Here is a 3,501-nt window from a genome sequence, read left to right as displayed (position 1 = left end):
CCGCTGCACCCCTCCCGGGGCTGCCCCCTCCCAGAGCCCAACTCCTGATCCTGGGCTCTGAATAAATAGCCTGGAGCGTCAGAGGCTGGAGCGAGGGGTTGGGGGAGCCCCACATGTGCTTCGGAGGGAGCCAGCTCATTCCTGATAAAGTGTGGAGGGGAGGTAGGGCAGGGTGGGTGGGGGGCTATTTCTCGGTCTCTTTCCAGGGCACGTACCTCTGCTAGGGTGCGGATCCCCTTCCTTCTGGTTTCGAGCGAAAAAGCTTCTCAGGGTATCTGAAGCTTTAGGGGAGTGTGGTTCTAATTGCCGTCGAGCTGGAAAGCGGGGCAGGGAGACAGCAGGAGCGGCTCACCGAGGACAGCTTTCCCCGAATCCCCTGCGGGACCATGGAGCTGCTGCCCCCGCCGCTGCGTGACATGGACTTAGCAGGCCCGGACAGCTCCCTCTGCTCCTTTACCACAGCCGACGACTTTTACGATGACCCTTGCTTTGACTCCCCGGACCTGCGCTTCTTCGAGGACCTCGACCCACGCCTGGTGCACGTGGGCGCGCTCCTAAAGACCGACGAGCACGCGCACCATCCCGCAGCGGTCCCGGGCGCCCGGGAGGATGAGCACGTGCGCGCGCCCAGTGGTCACCACCAGGCCGGCCGCTGCCTGCTGTGGGCTTGTAAGGCTTGCAAACGCAAGACGACCAATGCTGACCGGCGCAAGGCGGCCACGATGCGGGAGCGGCGCCGTCTGAGCAAAGTGAACGAAGCTTTTGAGACCCTGAAGCGGTGCACGTCGAGTAACCCCAACCAACGACTGCCCAAGGTGGAGATCCTGCGGAACGCCATCCGGTATATCGAGGGGCTTCAGGCACTGCTGAGAGACCAGGACGGGTCACCCCCTGGCAGCACCGCTGCCTTCTACCCTCAGGGGGCCACTGCTCAAGCCCGCGTGCTTGAGCATTACAGCGGAGACTCGGATGCATCCAGCCCGCGTTCCAACTGCTCAGACGGCATGGTGAGGTGGTGGGGGCAGAACGAGCGGGGCCAGTGGGCAGGGCTGGAGGGAGGAGAAGGGGGCAGGAGAATGATGAGGAGGATTGTGGAAGGAAATTGACTGCATACGGTCTGAAAGGGGGGGGCATAGGGCGTAGAAACCCACCTCCCAGGAGCTAAGAAGTAGTACCCAGGTGTCTGGGGGCAATCTTTCCGTTGATGCCATAAGAGGAAAGAAACCATCGGATGGGGCTGGGCTGGGCTGGTAGGGTAGAAAACTCGCATTTATGGAAGAAAGACTTTTAGATTTGGAAACGTTTTTAGAAATTATGTAGTTCAACTACGTTATTTAACAAATAAGGATTTGCCCAAATCATATAGAAAGTTTGTGGTGAAGGGGGGGGTGTCTCTAGATTACACCAGTTGGAGGGGAGCGGGGAGGGAGGAGTCTGCCTTACAGAGAGAATGGAGCTGGGTTCCGATCCTTATTCTATTGGTTAACTTACCTGTGTAACCTTGGGCAAGTCACTTCTCACTTTCTCCATCTGTATAATGAAAGGGTTGGGCTCCTATGGACTACCTGAGCCCCCACCCCTAGAAAACAGACAGGACCCCCTGTGGGAAATTTGGGGCAGTTCCTGGGGTTTCCAGAAGGAGGGGAAGAGGGGATATCTGTTTATTTGAAGCCCTGGGGTGGGCTGGATGTGTTAAGGGCAGGGGTTGGGAGGAGGAGCAGCGCCTGACATAGAATCTGCTCTCTTGTCTTCAGATGGATTATAGCGGCCCCCTTTGCAGCTCCAGGCATAGAGGTGGCTATGACAGCAACTACTACAGTGATTCTCCAAGTGGTAGGTATCAAGGCTCTCTGCCCCAGCCCAAGCCCCTGAATCCCTACATACAGTTATGAAATTCACTGTCCAGCCAGGTCTACCTTTATCTGGACTCCTGCCAAAAGAGAGGGAAGGACCATAATTCAGTGTACTTTTAGTGGGATTAACCCATGCTTTTACTGGGTTCTGGTTCAATTCCCTCATTTTAGAGAGGGAAAATAACCCCTAAAATACAAGGAGTTTAAGGAGCTGGCTAATAGCAAGTTAGTGGTATTATCAGTGCCTCCCATCTTGGTAGAATGGGTACAGAGGAGGAGTGGTTTGTGTATAGGAAGATGAGATCTCTAAGATCCCATCCTTGAACTTCAGAATCTGTCACTCATCCTTAATTTCTGCCATTTTTTTTTTACAGACACCAAGCCTGGGAAGGGACTGGTTGTGTCCAGCCTGGATTGCCTCTCCAGCATTGTAGAGCGCATCTCCACTGAGGGGTCTGCATGCCCTGTGCTGCCCTTGGGAGAGGGCACACCCTGCTCCCCACAGGAGGCCACCACTCTGAGTGAGAGTGGTGCCCACATTCCCTCCCCTCTTCCCAGTGGGAGTACTCAGCTCTCTGCTGACAGCAGCTCTGAGCCTAGCCCAGTACCCAATCCTAACCCTATCTACCAGGTCCTCTGAGGTGGGGCCATTCCCAAATCTCCTGGCCACCCCATCTGTGGCTCCAGGGCAGTCAGACTAGACTTTGGGAGGGGGCCCATCTTATTGAAGTCTAAGGCCGCTAAGGCTTCCTTGGAATGTGTTTCTGTCTCCTCCTCCCTTCCCTCCAACATTAATTTATTGGTTTCCGAGTGCCTGGCCGGGGTATAGGGGGACAGGTTCCTGGCCCCAGGTCCCTGGTCCCCTTCCCCAACCCCCTCAGTAAGGAACGGCTGTGCTTGTTCTTGAGGGTCTGTGCCCCCTCCCCACTTCTTCCATGCTCCCCAGTTCAGGACCACATTTTGTAATACTTTTGTAATCTGTTCTGTAAATAAGGGCTTGCTTTGCAAACACACACACACACACACACACACACACACACACACACACACACAGAGCCCAGCGACATATTTATCAGGTGTGGTTTGTGGTGCAGTCATTGACTATTTATACACTAGGGCAGTGTTGTCTCTGCTCAGGTGTGCTGAATAAAGATGATAATTTATACCTGCTGGTTCTGCTTTTTAATGACAACAGAAATAATACGGTAAGGTTTTCTGAGCATTACCTCATGTGCATTACTTCATACCAGTTCGGTGAGGTAGGTACTCAATGGTACCTACATTTTACGAATGAAAAGACTGAAGCTCAGAAAGTGAAGTGACTTTCCCATGGTCACACAGCTAAGAAAGGAGAAAAGCAGGATTGAACACAGATTCCAGTTCTGACTCCAAGTTCAGCTCTCTCCTTCACCTTGTTATCTCTTCTTCCCTTCACCCTTTCCCCAACCTTCAATGAGAGGAAAGGAATTCAACCCTGAGATGGCAGAGCCAGAAAGGATCAGAGATCAGTTGATCCTGATTTAGCATCCCCAAATGCCAATCAAATATGGCCCTTTCTGTCTGTTTCCATCCTAATACAGGAGCACCTTATTCCCCTGGACTATAGAAATAGCCTCCTAATTCTCTCTCCTCTCCCCTCCTAATTTTA

General features: G+C 53.3%; 1 protein-coding gene across 1 annotated transcript; it reads left to right on the top strand.

Moving 5' to 3' along the window:
• Nucleotides 1-216: 216 nt before the first annotated feature.
• Nucleotides 217-2,890, top strand: MYOD1 (myogenic differentiation 1). Its single transcript, XM_021005245.2, has 3 exons — nt 217-1,007; nt 1,755-1,833; nt 2,228-2,890. Exons 1-3 carry the CDS (start codon nt 387-389, stop codon nt 2,491-2,493), a joined length of 966 nt encoding a protein of 321 aa, XP_020860904.1. The 5' UTR covers nt 217-386; the 3' UTR covers nt 2,494-2,890.
• Nucleotides 2,891-3,501: the final 611 nt, after the last annotated feature.

Source organism: Phascolarctos cinereus, unplaced genomic scaffold (genome assembly GCF_003287225.1).
Source record: "Phascolarctos cinereus isolate Bilbo 61053 unplaced genomic scaffold, phaCin_HiC Scaffold_9;HRSCAF=440, whole genome shotgun sequence".
In the NCBI taxonomy this organism is placed as follows: Eukaryota; Metazoa; Chordata; class Mammalia; order Diprotodontia; family Phascolarctidae; genus Phascolarctos; species Phascolarctos cinereus.
The sequence above is the reverse complement of the archived record's forward strand: the minus strand, read 5'-3'. Positions and strand labels throughout refer to the sequence as shown.

Coding starts and splice junctions, on each gene's coding strand:
- MYOD1 (XM_021005245.2), top strand. CDS start 387: ATGGAGCTGCTGCCCCCGCCGCTGCGTGACATGGACTTAGCAGGCCCG. Junction 1,008..1,754: donor CCAACTGCTCAGACGGCATG/GTGAGGTGGTGG, acceptor TCTTGTCTTCAG/ATGGATTATAGCGGCCCCCT. Junction 1,834..2,227: donor CTACAGTGATTCTCCAAGTG/GTAGGTATCAAG, acceptor TTTTTTTTACAG/ACACCAAGCCTGGGAAGGGA.